The sequence below is a fragment of the Brienomyrus brachyistius genome, chromosome 25, assembly GCF_023856365.1.
Source record: "Brienomyrus brachyistius isolate T26 chromosome 25, BBRACH_0.4, whole genome shotgun sequence".
In the NCBI taxonomy this organism is placed as follows: domain Eukaryota; kingdom Metazoa; phylum Chordata; class Actinopteri; order Osteoglossiformes; family Mormyridae; genus Brienomyrus; species Brienomyrus brachyistius.
In genome coordinates this window covers 11073330-11090589 of record NC_064557.1, presented here as the reverse complement: position 1 = coordinate 11090589, position 17260 = coordinate 11073330, and the positions used below count along the sequence as shown (strand labels likewise).

The following is a 17260-nucleotide window of genomic DNA, read 5'->3' as shown; positions in this document are numbered from 1 at the left end:
CATGTCGCACAGCGTGGCACTCAGAGCGATGCAAGATGGGAAGCCCTTATCCTTCTTAAAGGAAACCACATACCCAGAAAACTCCACACCATGAAACAGATCAGGAGCCGAGGCTGTCCGTATTTATCCTCCCCCAGGACAAACCATCCAGAACGCCCTGGAGCCTCATCACCAAAGCCTGATGCAAGAGGCCCACTGCAAACTGCAGAAGGGACCAGAAGGTGAAGTGGTGGCAAGGAAATTCCCAAGAGAGACCCTGCGATGGTGCCCTTCCATGGCGGAAACATGTGTGTCAGCGGGTACAATGTAAGCCTTTTAAATCGCTGAAATACAAGACCAGCACGGCGGTCTCCATAGTTAAGGCGATGCATTGGTCTCCATGACAACATAATACCATTTTTGAACTTAATGTGATTGGAGCACATTGATATTAGCTTTGCGGACTAAACCCTATGTGTTTAATGAAATTTAGGGAACCTAAAGTTTCAGGCTTTTCCCTGCAGAGAAGAAGAGGCTTAGCTACGTAAAAGACAGCGGGGGCAAGGCGGGGGAGGGTTACCGGGCAGTGGTAGATTATTTTTCAGCAGACTGTGCAGACCTTCTGCTCTCGCGGGTTTAAAGGCTGCAGGTGAGTATCAGGCACCCAGCCTGCGAACGTCCTTGAGGAGATGCCAGCGAGGGGCCCGCCCAGCATGACATCACGGGGCTCCACCCCGCCGTTCGAGAATCGAGGGAGGTTTCCGGAGGTGTGTTCAAACACCGGCTCGGCAGTAGTGGAGGGTGTAGACACAAACGCCCAGGCGGGTGAGAGGAAGAGTGAAAGCAACCGTCACAGTACAATGAGGCTGGAGTAGAGGCCTGCAGCTTGTGCTGACAAGCAAGCGAGAGACTCCACTGGGGGGGGGGGGGGGGGGGGCACTGTGCGAGCAGATCCCTGCACGTCTGACAGACCCGTGCCAGACACCAGAGATACAATGTACGTTAGAAAATACTTAAACAGAAATTACAGTCACCCAAGCGCAGCCTTTTAACCGTTATAATCGCATTCAATAATCTCACTGGCCCCACCCCCCAGAAGCCTGGTCCAGTTAGGGTGTTCACTCTGTCTCAGCAGGGAGTGGAAGGAAGCACCATTAAGGCCCCCGCCCGCCCGGTTTCCATCCCGCTGGACACGGCCCGTCGTTGCCGTGGAGGAGCGATGGCACGACAGGATGCTGGGCCCTTTAAGTGCGACCCCTTTGTGCATGACGGGGTTGCCCCCCAGCACACAAAAGGCCAGCAAAGAAGGGTGGGGCCCCCACCAGCCTTAACCTGTGCTCTGACCTGCAGAACAGTTTCCGGAAGCTCCTATATCGAGACCCAGCTTACGTTACTGTTTACGCTTCCTGATAAACAAAAGGAAAAGCTGCGGAAGGGTTTCAAAGAGGAGCCGGCTGGTGCCTCAGTGCTGGCTCGCGTTTAGAAAAGACGGGCCGCCTGCCGGGCGACCCCGCACGCACCTCTCTCCTAACCCACAGTCCAGTGACGGTTACATTCGATAAGAGGAAAAATGGATTTTCAGGTCGATTCTCATGACTTCACACATCCTAAGAAATCAGAGAGATATTTAAAAGGAGCCTGCGGACTCCGGTCAAGTCGAAACAGTTGACCTCGACATGCCGCTGAGCGAGGAGACCCAAAGCGCAGGGCTCGTGTCAGATGAGGGCTGCTGCCATTTTGAGGGCTGGCAGATTAACCAATCAGCCGGGAGAACATAACTTCGCACACGAAGTGCTGATTAGCTGCCGCGGGCTCTCAAGGTCAGACAATGGCCGTCTTGCCCCCCTCCGCTAAAGGCACTTCTCTTTAAAGAACATCTCTTCATTTATTCTTGGGACAGCTTTAAGCAAGAGGCGAAAAACCACAGTCAGAAAATAAGAAGATAATAAACAATATTCATCTGCATTTGCAAAGCGCAGCCTCCCCCCCCCCACCCCCCATGGGTGATGTCGGCTAACGATTCAGAACATACACTGACTTCCAGGCACCTAAAGCTCAGCGTTTAGCAAAATTTGAATTTAAAAAACCAGCAAATTCAGCACTTCATCCTTCTCAAACAGAATTAATTAAGAAAAATATCTCTTGCTGTTAGTGATAAGAATTCCCCCCCCACACTGTGTTACTTAATTTACACTGAACATCGGGACAGGGGTCTGCCTGGCTGGATGCAGCAGGACAAAGGCATTCTGAGGAAAGCCGAAAGGACACAAATTTGGCATCTTTGAAAACAATCGATTTTTTTTTCACTGCTGGAATTCAATCTTAAAAAAAATGTTTGAAAAAGTCCAAAACATTATAAATGTAGACTAAGGCTGTCCAGTCCACTGCACTAAAAACACAAAATACACTCCCCCCCAATCCCTTAAAAACGGTTCAAATCCAGAGCTGTGTTTCTCAGTGTCTGGCTTTCAGGCCTGATCAGATTTGCACTTCAGACCAGGAGAGCTTGAGTAATCAGCCATTGTGTGGGGCTGCTCAGCCGTACGACGCCTCCCCAGCACCTGCGAGGACTTGCTATACCAGCACTTGCTCACCATTCTCCGGTTACACTGTGGCCCAGGGGAGCCTTCATCAGAACCGGCTTTACATCGTCCTGGAGCCCCGCTACCCCTGTCCCACACACTTTTCCCCAGTTTCTTCATCAAACGGGGATTAATCTCCACTGCCCATAAACGCAGTCAGCAGCTGCCTGTCAGGGCCAATCACCTCCACAATCAAAGGCCTCCTTTAAGCTCAGACTTTCGAACACGCCCACCACCTATATATTTGGTTTGGAGATGAGGCTCATCTGATGGGGCATTCCGGAAAGCCGCACCACGCCCAGCGACCCGGACCCGCAACAGGACACTCACCGTTCTCGCTGTCGGACTTGTTCTCGTGCTCCGTGTCGGTCAGGGTGAGCGCGGAGTTGGAGCGGCTGGACAGGCAGGAGCTGCGGCCTGGCTTCACTCCCCGACCCCACAGCCGCATGGCGCGCTCCGGCGACATGGGGCGCTCTCCCTCGACGTCGGCGTCCGAGCCTGGGCCCACAGAATACCCGCGGTGCGGCAGGCCGATGTCCGTGCAGAAGGCGGGGGCCCGGCGGGGGGGCGGCGGCTCACAGAGGCTCAGCTGTCGCAGGCTGAAGTTCTGCCCTGCAAGGGGGGGAGGATAAGGGAGGGGGGGGGCAGAGAGACAGACAGAGGATCTGGTCACCGGTGCCGAATCACACCGAGCAGCGGTGCTCCTACCCACGCTGGCGACCCAAGTCTTTTAACAGCTGTGCCACAGCATGGATGAGCGAGCGAGAGAGGGCTGGCATAAGACGTCACGACGACCCAACAGTGACATCAGCGCCGCCCCAGTAACCAGGCTGACAATCCAAGCAACTGCCTTCATCATGGAGCCGAAGCATTCAGCACATTTACAGTGATATTATAACCTTCACACTTCCTTTGCTTGGGATGGGTGCCCATTCCCGCACACGTCCGTGTGTCACTACGCTGCACATTGCTCTGCCCACTGTAACCCCCCCAGGCCCCAGGCTCCTCCTCATCTGCCAGTCCCCGCGCCTGCTTTCTTCGCTCAGTGCCAGTGACTCTGAAAGCCCTTCCAGTAATAAAACACGAAACGGCCTGACAGAAAAATAGGCTGAGTGAGGGGGGCGGGGGTCCCGGCTGCCGGCAGATAGCGTAGATGTCTTATGGGTGGCAGAAGGCGGGCTGAAGGCGAGAGCGTAAACTGCTGCTCTGCAAACACCATTTGCACGCAGTGACCCCCTTGCAGAACCTAAGGGCTGCTGCCCACTATGTGAAGCCCGAGGCTGTCAGGGAGGACCTCACTTTGGGTCAAACAGCCACAAACGCCCTGGTATCTGGGGAAGAGAGGCAGGCTAAGACCCAGCAAACACGCTGACACCTAGGAGTAGGCAGTGTGGCTCAAACACTAAATACAACTTCTTAGAATCACGCTCTATGATACAGATCACAAGTTTTTGTTTGTTCGTTCACAAACCAACCAAACTGGAATGCAAGTAGTAATGTCAAATAACCATTTAGACCCAAATACTTACCCAGCGATTCTATACCCTTACAAGAAACACTGCTTGTGGCACAACAACAATAAACTTAATTAATAAGGTATATAAAATACTGTACATATATGAGAAACTACTTTATACTGAAATTCTATACTGAAATAGTTTGGCGTACAGTTTAACATTTATTATTCAGGTCAATAACTATGCCCTTCTCGACAACAAATACAAAAAGATAATAATAGATCTAACTGGATTAGTTGCTACCTGTTGTACGAACGGCAGATTACAGTAGATTGGTCCACGTCCATTTCGCAAATCCAAATCTTTTGCACATAATCGAAGCAGAACCCCATTTTGCGAAGCGATTCGTCCTCACCAACCATGCCGCACACTTTTTTTATGAACGGTGCATCCGACCCGTCTATGGACCGTTTGCTGGTAATGGCGTTACACGAGTGCAATTGTTTTTTAGTAGTCCGATAGCACATAAAGGTTTTTTTTTTTTAAAATAAAACATTTAAATAACGGTTTAGAAAACACAATTAAGTTTTTACTAAAAGGTCTAGTCATCTGAGAAAGCTGAGATGCACTTAAGCGGGCTGAAATCGCGTAGTTTCACATCGGTCTGTTTAGTTGTCGTTTTGCTGCGGACGCCGGACACGCAAGAATCCGTGACAGTCGCGCGCCGGTTTGCCCTGTCCGTATAATAGGCCTAATAGTGTTAAGTGGGGCACTTGCACATGGTCATTCACTGGAAGATCAGCTCAGCCGCACTTACGGCTAGTTGACTCCTCGACAGCACCTATGTTTGTAATGTGCCATTTGCCTCACTAGAAAATCACTTTGGACAAACGGGTCTGCAAAATAAAATTAACAGTAGAAATTTCGCTGACTGGGATAAATTTTGAGGTAGATTTGACACTCGTGATTTTGCTGTCTGGCTTCATGGTTGATAGGTAACAAACAACACAAAACTGGTCATTTTTTTTTTTAAATCAGGGTTGGTGGTGTTAAAACTCTTTAATACGCAGCTACCTGAAATTATAATCGCCGACGATAAATTAATGTTAGGTTGCCGACCACTACGAGACAGGTCTAATAGGCTATGCTGAGATTCGTCAAAAATAAATTTAATCTGAGGTGCGAGGATCTACAATTTTCTCATGCGAAACTCACTTTCGGAATAAACACAATTTACAACGTCTGCCGGGAAATAGGCTATCTTCCTATTAACGTTTTTGTTTTTTTGTGTTTTTTTTGTTAAAAAAAGGCCCAATGATTTTTTTGATAATGTGCTACTGATATAATTTATGACGGCCCGGATTAAATCACACTGTAACAAACTCAGATTAGCGATCTGAGAATTTCGGCATAGCCTTTTCAATGGTGGACAATTTCATCAGAATCGGAGAAAAAATATTTACTAAGTTTTTTTTCTGTCGAACCTGTTTTACGAGCCCCGACACGGAGGCTGCAGACAGACTGACTCCCGGCTGTTATCCGAGACGCAGCGGCCCGGCAAAAAGACAGCGGTCCGGCCAACGCGTCACGGAAGCTCGCGGGCACGCAAGGTTAACAATCGGCTTAAAGTATAGAAACCTGCCCTTCTGGGTCATTAAAGTCTGTAAAGCGAACACCGGGAACACAGCGTCCGAAACTACTCTACAGCAAGATTTCATTACATGTTATTAAAGGTTTTATATAGATATAATTTAATAGTACATCCACTATTAATTTAACAGTAGAACAACAAAATCATATAATTATATTCCTACACATAGTTTACTAATTACTGGTTAGTATGTGTGTAGTGTGTATGTGTGCATACTGTCTCACACACTCTGTCACACACACACACACACACACACACACACACACACACACACAATCCATTGCATTAAAAACTAGATTTAACCTGCAGCTGTAAAGATAATTAAAACTGTTAATATAAAACAAAACAAATTTGATTATTATATTGAGTTTGAATATACAACGGAAAAGGAAAAAAACCGAACTATTAAAAATGTTTAATGTTCATCTGGTATTCCGCTAGACAATATTACTTAAATATTCACACACAGAGCCGAAAATAAAAATAATTTTTTAAAGAATCATTTGTGATAATCTTAGTCTGTAGCTATGGTTGTCATTTGCGTCCCAGATATAAAATAAAGTTATAAAATAAGGTAGGAGGAGAGCCTTTCACCGCGGCGGAGAGGGAAGCTCGTCTTAATCACTATAAATCTCTCGGAGAGATTTAGCTAAATATTCCATGCAGAGTCAAATGTGTACTATTCTTCATGTGGAGAATAATAATAAAAAAATTAATCCTCAGATGCATAATTCATTCACTTGCATTCCCACAGCCCAAAGTTAATGCTTTTGCGCAAACTATTTCCATTTCCTTAAATACCAGTGATACCTCTTCGCTTTGAGACAGGGGACTGAGTCTCCCTGACACAGAAACGGGGGTTTTCACATGCTGCAGGTTAGAAACAGAGGTCTCTCTAAATCTAAGGCGTAAAGTGTCGCCCCTGCCAGATGTACATAGCTCCATAAAATTAACCGTATTGTTACGCGTGAGCACAGTTCTGCCTAAAAAGCAGAGGGGATAATAGGGGAATGTGAGAAGAATAGGTCTCCGCGTGCGCACAGGGCGGCCAGGCTCCCTGACAAATAGTCCCCATTTCAGTTAGCGGTGCGGGATCATTTTTCAGGTAGACTGCTAATAGCTGGCAGGTCCGACAGCTGCCCGCAGTCGCCGATTCAGTCAGCCCATTCCCCAGTCTCGGCCAACATTTCAAATGAGTTCAATTATTATTTCAACTAATGATAAAATTTGTAATTAAACAATAAAAAACAAGCGAATGCATTACGTTAGAGTTTTGCCCGACGGTGCGGCGTTCATAACAATCAAATTACCGCAGAATACAGTTGCAATTACACGGAAATAAATTACCTCTTACTATCGATATTTCAAGGTGAAAAGGTTCTTCAATTTGGGTTTAATCATTTTCCCCTGCTTTTGCACATTCGGGGAATGTAGATTATTACAATGTATAAATACTAATCTAAATACTAATAATCACATTAGGCGTGGAGCAGATCTGGGAGTCTGTCTCCGCTACTTTTCGGGGTGTAAAATAAGCCGGACTCCGTAAAGGGAGAGCGGCTATCCCGCTGCGTGAAAGCGGAGCATCTCCGTCGTAGGAGGCGACATAGCGGGACAGAACCGCCCCGCAAGAGAGGCAATTACTAAGATACTGAGTGTAGTTCAATTAAAATTCTATTAATTTTAAATGAACACCAATTTACATACAATGAAAAAATAAAGATAAGACAATTAAGTAATTATGCTCTTTCTCTGAAATATTTATGAAGTGTTAACTGGCATTGGTGCTCAACTCATAAACTGGTGACGGACCGAGGGTGCAATTTTTACCCCTTTTAAAATGGGGACCTTGCTAATCACTTCTCGTCATTTTAATCATAATAATATTAGTTTTTAATAGTTTTAACTTCACAGTAGATATGGTTTTATACTTCGTTGATAATTACCTAACCTCAGCCTATGTTATTTAATTGCTAATTGCAGTAAATTAGTTTAGGCAGGTTAATTAATTCTCCTTTTTAATTCGCTGGGCAATTCAATTCGCTGGGAAGTGGATCGCTACCGAAAGAATGACGCAATCGGGCCTCGCGCGTTTTCTTGTTTATTTATTAGTCAGCTAATTCGCCTTTAATCGGTGTCAGTGTTTCGGCTGCCCAGAGTCCGCACTCAGGGCACTGCTGTGGGAGTCACTGCGTCACATACCCCAAACCCCCTCTCCCCCCCACGTTACCGCCCTTCTGAGGCAGCCACGAACCCAGATGATGCCAGAAACCCCTTATGTAATACTACAAATGCCGTCAGATCAACACAGAGTGTCACAAGGACGCCACTCCCGGAAGAATGACCTCGTTGTCTGCTTTTGGGGCTGGGATGGGGGCCTACACCGACCTGGGCGTGCGTACTCGTCGGCCTGGCGGTGCACCAGCTCCTTGATGCGGCTGCCGTAAAGCAGTCTTGAGGAATCCTGCTCGAAGGCCTTCAGGGTCTCGCTGGAGCTGTATGACTGCTGGGTGGCCACGCGGCAGTCCTCGGCCTCGTCCGGCGTGCCGCCGTACCGCCGCTCCTTATCTCTCCGGCTCTTGGTCAGTGAGCAATAAGGCCTTCGCTCCTTCACTTCCATGCTGCTGGCATGCTTTATCCACACACACAGACACGGGGGGCGGGGGGAGGGGGGTCACCAGTGGCTCCGCCCAGCTGTCGGCTCAGGGACTACCTGGTCGGGAGAGAGGACAGCATTCAGACATCACTAAATCCGGACACTTCATCTTCAAGGACTCACAAAGATGCCCCAGCCCGTGTGTCTCCCCCTTCCTGAGGAGGTGTGTGCTCACCTGTATTCAGCTGGCTAAAACCTATAACTGATGAGTGCTGTTTGGCTCCTAAACCAAGAACTGGGGGAGTTGTGGGAGTTTGGGGGGGGGGGGGGCAGGGGTCTTAATTGATTGTTGCTCCACCCCTCCACTTGCCTGTCATATATCCGTCACAGCTGATAATTTGGACACATCCATTAAGCGATCTTCTGAAATTAATCAGAACATCTGATGAGGAATGAGGAAGGAGGGGGCAGGAGAAAACTTTCATTAAGCTCTGCCAGGGAGAATTAATAAAACCTACCTACAACATCCTGGGAACAAAAAAAAACATTAATCCAGGAGAGCGCAGTAATAAGCACTCAGAGGCCCCGGGGTGCATTTCAGATGTTTATTAGCAAAACTTTCTCTGTCTCTAATTCTCCCTTCCGATAATTGCCGTGCTTTAATTTATTTTTTGGCTGGTCGTATTTTTGGACATCTCCCAGAGAGCATGTTTGCTGCCCCGTCCTGGGATTTAATGGATACACACATTTTTCCGGACCCCCCTCCCCCCCCCCCACCTTGAGCCAAGACGTCTCCCCCAGATATGTTGTTTCTTTGGTAATGATGCTACTATACTCTAATGACATCTGGCAGCCCTCTCTGTCCCACCATGGAGCACAGCAGGTGATGCTGGGACATGGCAGCATGATTCTCAGTGTGGAACAGGCCCAGAGCGTCTCCATGCCACCCCGCTCCTACACGCCTCCCCGTCACCCTGGACACGCAGCTCACACACACACACGTGCGTAGGGAACACAAACATTTTCATTTTTCAGTGTCTCCATAAAACAGTGATCCTCTGCACACTTACACTATAATCCAATTTTAAGCACACTAAAGCTCATTTAGGACAGAAACTGGCCATTTGACAATAATTATCAATAGTGATATTAAATATTAGGAGTGACACTGAAAAACTGCAGTAAACTACAGTGTAGTTCGTTTAGTGAGCAGGTAAGAAAAAATGTTTAACTGATGGTGACATTATTTCATGGCGATAAAACTACGTAATTTACACTGAATGTTGTTAATCAGGTTGCATTTCTACGACCCGGATTTCCACTTTTTAGTGGAAGCATTTTTGCAGCTTTAGTTTTGTTAAGGGGGACGGCAGGACCCTCTTCTTCTGCTCTCCATCCTGCATGCGGTTAGAAACTCTCCCGTCATTTACAAGATCACTACATGTACCTCCTTTTAACTAGTACTCTGTCAGAGGGTTAACAAGTGGGTCACCCGAGACAAGCATTAAGAAACACATATGAGCGAAACGTTAAATCCTGCCAACTTTCCCCTCGTTCTCTGAGTGAGGCTAACATCTTAAAAAATGTAATTTGGGCGGGGTGGGGGGGGGGTGAGGGTGTCTAAATCCAGGATACACACAGATTTTTATTTAAGCTGTTCAGGACCTTGTGCAGATGTTGCTCGATTGCTGAGTGCTGGGGTGTGAACGTGACACTGATCCAGCAGGCTTCAGCCCCCCTGGCAGTGGAGCGTGCTCGCGGTGACGTCCAATGAAAAACTGGGAATCATGTTCAAAACTCGAGCCAGGTTCCTCCACATACGTGTAACATGCCAGGAGTTCTGAATGTGAGCAAAGAGCCTAAATAATGGAACAGCATCTAGAGTAATGTGCAGTGCGGAGCGCAGCCCCCGCCTCACTGGCGTGCATAAAAAACCAAACAAACGAACAGAAAGCCCTCGGTGCCTCGCTCCGCCTTTGATTCGCTTGTTTTCCGCGGCTTTCTGCCTTTTCCCTCTGAGGATCCGGGCCCGGATTCCAGCTCGGGAGGAGAGCCGAAGCCCGTTGGCTGTGACCTTGCCAAGGCCCAGCGCCGAGTTAGATTTTAGGCCGTTTGCGGGAGCAGGGGGCCTGTCTGCACAAAGGCCCTGCCGCATAGCTTTGGAAACCCTGTGCTTTCACGGGACGCCCGCAACGGCGACGCCATCGATCCCGCGAATCCCGTGGTGGGTCCCGGCCATGACAAAAGGCAGGGAGATCCGTTTAGGGCAGCTCGTGCTTAAAAGCCCAGGCGCCCCATAGACGGTGTCGACACGATAACAACAATGGTGACGGTCACGCGGCCCTGATGAGGAGAATTACGTGGGATTATGGAGCAGCGGACAAGCGGCGCCGCTGATTAGCATGTGAAAACACAAGAGCGGGAGCAGTAGAAAATTGCCGAGGTCCTCCCTCCGCAACGCAAACAAACGGCGGTCCCCCCCCCCCGCACGGCCACAGTACCAGCGGCTCCCCGCCAGTCATGCGGCAACCAGAGTGGCCCAGATTTGCTGGGAAGTGACGCACGGCCGACCTCGGCCCTGTGACGCCGGGGTCGGAGCCGCCCGTGGTGATGGCAGCTGATTGGATATGACCTTGGCGATCTGGCTGTACCCCAGCAGCCAATGACTGCGTCTTCCTTGTCTCTGCCCAGGTGTCGGGACTGCCCACCACCAGCTCCCCGTCCACTCCCTGTGTGAACCTCCCCTCATATCTTTGACCATTTGGTGAGCAGGGATCTAACAAACCAGCCAGAATTAATGCTTGATGGAGGCTTTTCGGCGAGAAGATCGACCCCATGGGCCATGAAAAGAGTCACGTGCAAACAGTTACAGGTACATAAAGATTCACAGAAATTTTTGGGAATTTTATATGTATATATTTTAGGCCATTTTTATTTTTAAATTAACAATAAAGAAGCTTTAGGACAGAAATAAAGAGAAAGTAATCAGTGTTTTCAATTTGTCTGAAGCACTGTGGGCTTTTCACGTCGCAGGTCTGTTTTTAGTGTTTCCATCGCAATTTCCTCTAAATGAAAGCGCTCGTTAGCAATTTAGAATAACAATTATGTCTCTCCCCAGAAAATGCAATTTAAAGAGGGAATGCTCCCGTTATTTATCACATGCTGAAAGTTTTATGTATCGGCTGGAAGGAAGCGCTTCCCCAGCGCCGGCCCGCTTCTCGCCTGCATGGCGCCGGCCCGGTGGACAGAGCGGGGCAAACAAAACAAGCGGCTTTCTCGCCTGAAGCGAGGCCTCCTCACGGGCGCCGCTCGTCCCGCGGGCCACAGCCTGCTGAAACAGCAGGCCTCCTCACGGGCTGAAACAGCAGGCCTCCCGCACGCAGCTCTTTTGTCTCTAATTACACTGCGGGGGCATCGGTGCTAAATATTAACCTGCCCTCCCCCACCCTCACCCGACCTGACCCCGCCCTTTGACACTCCTGCAGACAAGGGGCCTGGGGGGGTGGGGAATTGTCACTTCTAATTTGACACAAATCCAGATGCGGGGAGCGACAGCTGGTGGGGAAACCCACCGGAACATTTGTGTACCCTCCATCACCCCCCCCCCCCATTCTTGATAATCCCACACATCGGGGAGTCGGACTGAGCTGTCTTTGGCCCCCTGGCCTCCCCATGCAGATCCCGGCGTAGGCGTCATGCAGGCGGAGGGGGTCGCCGCCCGCCCAGCTGCCCCGTGCCGATTCCCACTGATTTTCCCTCCTTGCGGTATTTGCTGCCTTTTATTTTTATTGCACACTAGGCTCAGAACCAATAACGGAACCAAGGTTCCCTAAATCCCTGTACGTGACGCCGGGATCATTTTAGCCAATGAGACACTAAAGCCACGGAATCTGGATGAATGTTTGTTTAGTGCGAGACGCCTCCTGATGCCACTCTGATCCATCATCGGACACCTGCTCATCCTTTACTGCATGCTCACGTCGCCCGTGGAACATCCAGCTGCTTAAAAATAGGACAGGGGAGCAGATCGGAATCAGAACACTGATCTAAGAATGCAGTAATTTGCTGTCTGAAAGCGGAACGTGTTGATCCGTGATGCGAGGATGACACGCCTGACCTACAGTTCGACACAAGCCTGTGACATACATGTTTAGGCCGTGTGGTCCAGCCCAGAGGCAGCACAAACACTAAAGGACAGCAGGACAACCAATCAACTGTCGGCTGATAAAAGAGGGAGGGGAGCCTGCTTCCTAAAAGGGGCGCGTGGCCCGGCCCTGTAACGACGCCACATAGGAGGCACACTGGGAGGCTGCTGTGCTGCCCCCTGATCACGCCACGGGATGCCGCATCACTACCTTCCTCTGCCTGTCTCATGAAATTCAGCCAATAAGCAAATATGTGAAGAACACCCCTGACCCACTGTGTGCGATGCTGTTTTTGGCAAGGTGCCTATCTGTGTGTGTTCAGGCAAGCAAAGAGAGCAGCCATTCCCAATAAACTGACCCTCCTTGGCTTTCCTTTAACACTGTACCCGGCTTCCCCTTTAACGCTGTACCCAGCCTCCCCTTTAACACTGTACCCGGCTTCCCCTTTAACGCTGTACCCAGCCTCCCCTTTAACACTGTACCCGGCTTCCCCTTTAACGCTGTACCCAGCCTCCCCTTTAACACTGTACCCGGCCTCCCCTTTAACGCTGTACCCGGCTTCCCCTTTAACGCTGTACCCAGCCTCCTCTTTAACATGGCCGCCAGCTTCCCCTTTAACGCTGTTCCCGGCCTCCCCTTTAACGCTGTACCCGGCTTCCCCTTTAACGCTGTACCCAGCCTCCCCTTTAACGCTGTACCCAGCCTCTCCTTTAATGCTGTTCCCGACCTCCTCTTTAACACTGTACCCAATCTCCCCTTTAACGCTGTACCCAGCCTCCTCTTTAACATGGCCGCCAGCTTCCCCTTTAACGCTGTGCCCAGCCTCCCCTTTAACGCTGTTCCCGGCCTCCCCTTTAACGCTGTCCCCGCCAGTGGGAGATGATGCCGGGCCAGCCACAGTTTATCTAGAAACCTGAGACTCATAGACCAGCTCCTAATAAATCGGGTTCCGCTCTTCTAATTTATGCCTGGTTTATTTTGTGAGGCCGGGAAGTTGTTTCCAGATGGACTGGACACACTCACTCACATACACACACAGACACACAGACACACACACACACACACACACACAGGCCCGTGGAGGCACAAGGATATGTTAACAGGACACACAGACTGGCAGCAGCTTAAACTTGGCACCCGCCCTCCTGGGGGCCCCTCTGAAGCCGGCCTCCGTTCAAAAGCTGTACAACATCCTAGTGGAAACTGTACACACTCTGATGGCGCAGTGATGGATCCATCCCTGGCTCTCTTAGACACCGTGGTGGGAACCTGCTCCTCTCAGCATTTTATCCCAGCATGCTCCCTGTTCATGAGGCACTGAAGGCAGCTCCCTTCTTGGAGTGAGGGGGGGGCAGCAGGTTGCCCTCCCAGACCCACCTAACTGTTGGCCTCCCCCCCCCGACAAAACTATATGATTAGCTGAGTGGATATAGACTTTTATGGCCTGATGCCACTTGAGTTAATGTCACAGAGCCACTGAGAAAGTCACTGAGAGTCACTGAGAGAGTCACTGAGAGAGTCACTGAGAGTCACAGACGGCCACAAGGAACCAAGAGAGTCACAGAGGACAGCAGATTTAACCTTCAAACGGCCCTTTCATTCATGCTTAACAAAATCTGACGCAATAAGGCTTCAACAATCTCCATGGAAATGCACTTTTTGGAGTGTTTGGAGTTGAAAATATCCCTATGACAAGCATGATTAGTACGCAGTGGATGGTGAGACGCCCTCCTCCTCAGTACACAGCGCAGCCAGCGCAGCAGGAGGATGTGCTTGTAGGGAGGACTGGAACAATTTCACGGCCGGAGGCACGGACTCAATCCAAAGGTGCCTTGGAGATGCTCTCAGATTTAACTCCTCTTCCGTAATGGGCGACATGTTTACAATTTTCCCCTGATTTTAGTGATCACTGGCTAATGCCTGTATTAATGAGAAAAAGACTCGTTTGTTAAATTTGTTTACTTTGCTCCCCCAGCCCCCCCCCCGACTTGAGTGCTCTCCCTGCCCGCCTTACGATTTCTCCCCTTTTCACAAAGACCTCATAACTCTCCTCACATGGCATGTGCTGATGCTACTGTGATAACGATGACCCCCGCTGGTCTGTTTTCATTGGGGGGTGGGGGGGCCTAACAATCAGCTCAGTAAATATCCAGCCCTGTAAAGGGTGAAGGAGTCACATATACGACACAGGGGGGAGCGCTGTGACTCAGCGGCGGACAGCACTCGGCTCAGTAAATATCCAGCCCTGTAAAGGGTGAAGGAGTCACATATACGACACAGGGGGGAGCGCTGTGACTCAGCGGCGGACAGCACTCGGCTCAGTAAATATCCAGCCCTGTAAAGGGTGAAGGAGTCACATATACAACACAGGGGGGAGCGCTGTGACTCAGCGGCGGACAGCACTTGGCTCAGTAAATATCCAACCCTGTAAAGAGAAAAAAGAGGGTCTGGCGAACAAATAAAGGAGGGAAGGACACTGACAATCAAGCATGACAGATAATAAAGCAGCAGCCCAGTGGATTTGTCAAAGAGTAATAATAAACTATTATCCAGCCTGTCTGGCAGGTCATCTCAGAGTTTCAAACGAAAATGCATGTTCCTTTGTGCATTTCTACCTCGTAAATTAAACCCCCCGATTAGTTTTCGTTCCCCTTTAATTATACTTCACTGAGCTCTCAGAACTAGCATGTAATACTTAGATGATCAAGTGTAACTATCAATTGGATGATGGGTCACCATTACCCATAAGCATGTGACCTATGGGGGGTGGGGCAGAGCCCAACAAAGGGAGGCATTGATCAGGCAGCCCTGCCATGCTTCCCCAGATAATGACAGGCAGTAGCTCCCTGTTATGTGCCAGGTCGGACTGTCAGGACAATGAGCCCCATTATAGCCACCAGGGTTTGGATCACTATCCCCTGAGAGAGGCCCCACCACCTGATATGTCAGCAGAAGACACCAGGGCAAGGGGGGCAGACCCTCCCCTTATCGGGGTCGGGACAAGTGACTCTGAGAGGTCCTGGAAGTGGGGATGCAGACCACCTGCTGCCAGAAACTGTGCTGGACACACAGTTAGCCGAGCTGGATTCAGGTCCCGTCCATGCTTACAGTATGGAGCGTAATCAGTGGTGTGTTTCAATGACCAGCACATTCTCCATTATCAGCAGGTAGAGGAGGTCTCGCTAACAAAGAAAGGGGGAGAGCAGGACGGTGGGGGGGGGGCACCCATATCCAGATTAGTGCTCATTACCAGACTCAGCTGTTCTCAGAATCGTCAAATTAATAATTCATGCGATTTGCCAGGTTTTGACGCCGGCGCATTTGGAGCAGAGTCCACAGCGCATTCCTGGCACCCTTCAAGGACATACCTGAGCAGGGACAGGGACAAATGTAAGGGTCTCCCTTAGATGGAAGGGTCATATAACCCCCCCCCCATAGCTGCCTGATACCTGCAAGGTATCCTGTCCTGCGAGTGGCGGCAGCACAGTCACTCCACACACCCGCAGGCCCCTCTGTGTTTATCTCTGTCTTTTAATGCCATGCCCAGGCCATGTGGCTCACACAGTCTCCCGGGGGCCATGGACGGTCGCCCGGGGTAACGGTGGCCAGGCAGCCGCGATGCTTTGCGAGCCAGTATGGTAGCCGCACTGCGAGGGCACTGAGCCGGGAGAAAGGTTTTATCACTGGAAGGCTGAACCGCGGCACGACCAGACGGCAGCAGAGCGCGATCGGCGGCTAAATGCCGGCGTGTGTTTCCCATGAGGGCTAGAGAGAGGTAAAGTGAGGGGGGAGCGGCTGGTTGTGGCAGCAGGAGCAGTGACCCCCACCGCAATCAGAGAATGTCACCAGGCAGGTCAGTCATGAAACATCACAAAAAAAGAAAACCCACATCAGATCCAAAGCACTGTGCTCAAAATAGTTAAAAAATTATTTGCTTCAAGTCTCGGCATAATTATCAGAAAAGAAATAAATATATTTCAGTCAGAAAAATTCATTGTGTGTGCAAGAAAGCAAGCTATAATTACGAGCAAAGCGCATGAACGCAAATCCCAAAAACACATGTTCTGTGATTCTTCAATCACCAATTCTGCATTTTCTTCCCAACAACACGGCTGATGCCACCTGCCTTGCGTGCAAAGAGGTTTGGGCATGACCCAGAGCCCACGCAGGTACGGGCACACGAGCGTGCAGCTCTGCACATGTGATGTTTAACCAGACAGGGCCCCTCAGCTGAGGAAAACCACCTCAGGGAAACAGGGAGCTCCCTCGAGGACCACTGGTGTGACAGCGAGGACCACTCGCACTTCAGGTGTGCCTGGGACGCTCGGGGCCGTTTAGCGATGAGGCGATGCCCCGCCTCCCTCCCAACAAGAACCGGGCACCATCTGCCATCAAAGAGGCTTTTAAAATATAGGCATAAAGACATGGATTTTTTACTTGGACTTTATGCTACATATTACAGCACGTGGGTGACATTCTCCCAACACAGAGATACACACTCATGACCGATGGATTAAGTGACACATGTTTAATGCCTCAGGTTCACAGTGTCACACAGCCGAAGACATCAAACTGACCTTTTCACACCAGTGTGTCGAAGCACACCTTTAAAGACAAGCCAATGTATTTCCCCAAGCCCATATATATTTCTTATTTTGTGTGTGAAGAATAAGAGAAGTGAGTGAATGTGGGAAATATTTTGTTCTTTTGAAATCCACACACCAATCACTAGCAGAATCACATCGATCACTGCGCAGAAGAAACCCGCCAGGGTGCTTGTGATCTTCTGCGCAGTGATACAATCAGTGTGTGGAGTTCGGTAGAAGAAAATAGTTCCCACATTGAACTGC

The 17260-nt window shown here is 49.7% G+C and overlaps 1 protein-coding gene across 1 annotated transcript in view; it reads right to left on the bottom strand.

Moving 5' to 3' along the window:
- tenm3 (teneurin transmembrane protein 3) overlaps nt 1-17260 on the bottom strand; it is a 303357-nt gene that overhangs the window by 112186 nt on the left and 173911 nt on the right. The window contains exons 5-6 of the mRNA XM_048996054.1: nt 8058-8382; nt 2892-3173 (exon numbers count right to left, since the gene is read on the bottom strand). Coding sequence (XP_048852011.1) covers nt 2892-3173; nt 8058-8289 — 514 coding nt within the window. The 5' untranslated portion in view covers nt 8290-8382. The remainder of the gene's footprint in view (nt 1-2891; nt 3174-8057; nt 8383-17260) is intronic.